General features: G+C 35.0%; 1 protein-coding gene across 1 annotated transcript; it reads left to right on the top strand.

Annotated features, from left to right (window-relative positions):
• Positions 1 to 985: 985 nt before the first annotated feature.
• Positions 986 to 2,641, top strand: LOC108720171 (cytochrome P450 9e2). The gene has a single exon (XM_018460199.1). The coding sequence runs from the start codon at positions 1,088 to 1,090 to the stop codon at positions 2,591 to 2,593; it is 1,506 nt and encodes a 501-aa protein (XP_018315701.1). The 5' UTR covers positions 986 to 1,087; the 3' UTR covers positions 2,594 to 2,641.
• Positions 2,642 to 3,068: the final 427 nt, after the last annotated feature.

The following is a 3,068-nucleotide window of genomic DNA, read 5'->3' as shown; positions in this document are numbered from 1 at the left end:
ATTACTGCTTTCGAGGACTGAACGATGTTGATTATGAGCGGTTTTCAAAATTCCAAAAATGTTTGTCAAACAACTAGAAACTGTTAGGAACATTATTTATCTATCAAAATTAAATGACAGAATGGCGAACGCGTAAATATCCAAAATTTGTATTTTTTATTACGCAATTTATTATGGGATATCGCATAGCATGTTAGGAACATTATTTATCGTCTCAAAGATTAAAATTAATTCATAATATATTATTATTTCTTGAATATATTTTAATTAGTTTTATGTTACATATAGATGAACTTGACATTGATATTGAAACGATTCTTGTGTGTCACCATATATTAAAATCTAGAACGAGTGACTCAGTAGTGCAATTGTCGGATATTATTCAATGATAGATGATGATGTATCTGTGTACGTTTTCAGTATACAATATATGTTTAATATATTAATATATAATATATAAAATTACATATATTTTGTCTCTTTTATGGCATACACGACGATTAATTTATTTATATGTACACTCTGATAGCAAACAGCGAAACAAAATATAGCAATCTCTTTTATTAGATCAAGTCAATGTAAGGTTAATCTCAATAAATAATTCAAGAGATGCTTTTTTTATATCGCGATCATTACTTTAATTGCACGTTGTTTTAGTTGCAAATTGGAATAAAAAATATATGGCGCTTGAACAAGCAATGAGTAATAGGCTATAAGTGGTGTAATCTTTTTCAGAATAATTTTCTGATCTTTATGTAACTTAATTTCATCATTAGAGTATTTTTATTATTTTGTTTCTAATACAATATAAAAATAGTCAAAAAACTAATTAAAGATACTTGAAAAAGATACTTTTCTAAACTGGAAAACACTTCCTGAATATTACGCCGTAGTAAAGTTAATGGAGCTAAATATGCCAACGCAAAGTTATGACTGTTTTGTAATCTCGCTCATTTTACTGATGCTATCATTGCACACTATATAGCTTCCACGATTCCGCTGCATCACAACCAGTCGCGAATGATATATAGTCAAGGTTACATCGTTTTATCCGACCAAGCGTCATTTATCGTCCAAGAGAAACAAAATGACCGTCGTTCTAGTGTCTCTGATTCTTGGGGCGCTTGTAGCCTTTTACTTTTACTTGACACGAAATTACAAGTACTGGCAAAAACGTGGAATTCCGTGCGTGGATGGAGCCCTGCCAGGGTTCGGTCACATGTTGTCGGTGATTTTAATGAAGACGGACCTTACTGAGTTCTGTCGTAAGACCTACAATGATAACAAGGGTCGCAGCATGGTCGGTCTCTACGACTTCACGTCGCCAGCATTGATGGTCCTCGAACCCGAGCTGGTAAAAACGGTGATACAAACCAATTATTCAAGTTTCGCCAAAAACGCCATCGATATTAATCCCGACGTAGATCCGCTCCTGGCACATAATCCCTTCGTCCTTACTGGTGAGAAATGGGTGAACAACAGAAAGCGCTTGACTTATGCATTCTCCAGTATGCGATTGAAGATTCTGCTCGAAAGTGTTAAACAAGTGTGTACAACGTTTGAAAATTACATGAACGAAAAGCTGAACAATAACCAGACAGAGTTCGAACTGAAGAGCTTGTTCGCCAAGTATACCGCACAGGTGGTAGCCGCCGCTGGTTTCGGCGTTGATGGATTCTGCTTCGATGAAGAGAAAAAGAATATGTCCTTCAGGAAACTCGGACAAGCCATTTTCGAGCCGTCTTTACGAAATTCATTCGTGTTTGCTGCCACGTTTCTCATGCCATCGTTAAACAAAATTTTTAAACTAGGTATCATTCCAAAGCATGTCGAAAATTTCTTCAGGACATTGGTTGCAGAACTCATGGAGCAAAGGAGAAAGGACGGAATACCTAGGACCGATTTTCTCCATTTGATGGTCGAACAGGAGCGGGAGGAAGATGATAAATTTGACCTTGATATGGTTACAGGTCACGTAATGTCATTCATTATCGACGGCTACGAATCCTCCAGCAGTGTCATGAGCTTCATTGGATTTGATTTAGCCCGTCAACCAGAAATACAGAATAAATTACGGGAGGAGGTGTTATCCGTACTTAACAAATACAACGGAGAAATCACTTATGAAGGCTTGAAAGAAATGACATACATGGAACAAGTTTTAAACGAGACCCTGAGATTATTACCCGCAGGAGTGCTTATGAAGAAACGATGCACGGAAGAGTTTGAACTGAAAGGATCCGATGGAATTGTTTGTCGTGTTGAACCCGGAACAGAGGTTCTAATACCTGTTCAAGGTCTGCAAAAAGATCCTCAATACTGGGAAAATCCCGAAGAGTACGATCCTGAAAGATTCAGCGCGGATAGGAAACACAACATCGAGCGATTCGCGTTTCTTCCATTTGGCGGAGGCCCTCGAACCTGTGTCGGTATGAGAATGGCTCTATTACAAATAAAGGCAGTTATGACTGTAATTTTAACAAAATACAGGATGGAATTATCCCCGAAGACACAAATACCTTTAAAGATGATTCCTGGTAATGTTTTACCAACACCGCTAGGAGGACTGTGGGTTTACTTTCGGAAGCTTTAAATGTAAATATTTTCTTTTAAATTTCTTTCTAGTTTTCAGCGTCATGAATAATTTTTTATGTCCGAAAGAAATATTTATGTAATCTTTACATCAAAATGAAATGTTTTTCAAATTTAATCAGTTTTTAATACTGTATTTTTATACAAAAATAGGAGAGGTAATATTTTATTATTTCTTATAAAATATTTTCTTGTGCATATATTTTTATAAGTTCTTAATTCATTAAGAAAATAAGGAAGAATGTGATTTTTGTACAGAAATAAAAGATCGGGATATTTGAAATCTTATAATACTTTACAACGTTTCTTATATACTTTATATAGGATGTTCCGTTCAGACATAATAAAAAATTTATAATATACAAAATAGTTCCAATGATAAATTATGGGTATCAGTTATAAGTGCAGCTCTGAATTTTTTAAATAAAAATATAAACCTAGCGATTTAGGACATGCAGCGTATGTGCAGAAGCTAT

This window comes from Mycetomoellerius zeteki, unplaced genomic scaffold (genome assembly GCF_001594055.1).
Source record: "Mycetomoellerius zeteki isolate Tzet28-1 unplaced genomic scaffold, Tzet1.0 scaffold926, whole genome shotgun sequence".
In the NCBI taxonomy this organism is placed as follows: domain Eukaryota; kingdom Metazoa; phylum Arthropoda; class Insecta; order Hymenoptera; family Formicidae; genus Mycetomoellerius; species Mycetomoellerius zeteki.
Note: the sequence above shows the minus strand (reverse complement) of the source record. Positions and strands in the feature narration are given on the sequence as shown.

Coding starts and splice junctions, on each gene's coding strand:
- LOC108720171 (XM_018460199.1), top strand. CDS start 1,088: ATGACCGTCGTTCTAGTGTCTCTGATTCTTGGGGCGCTTGTAGCCTTT.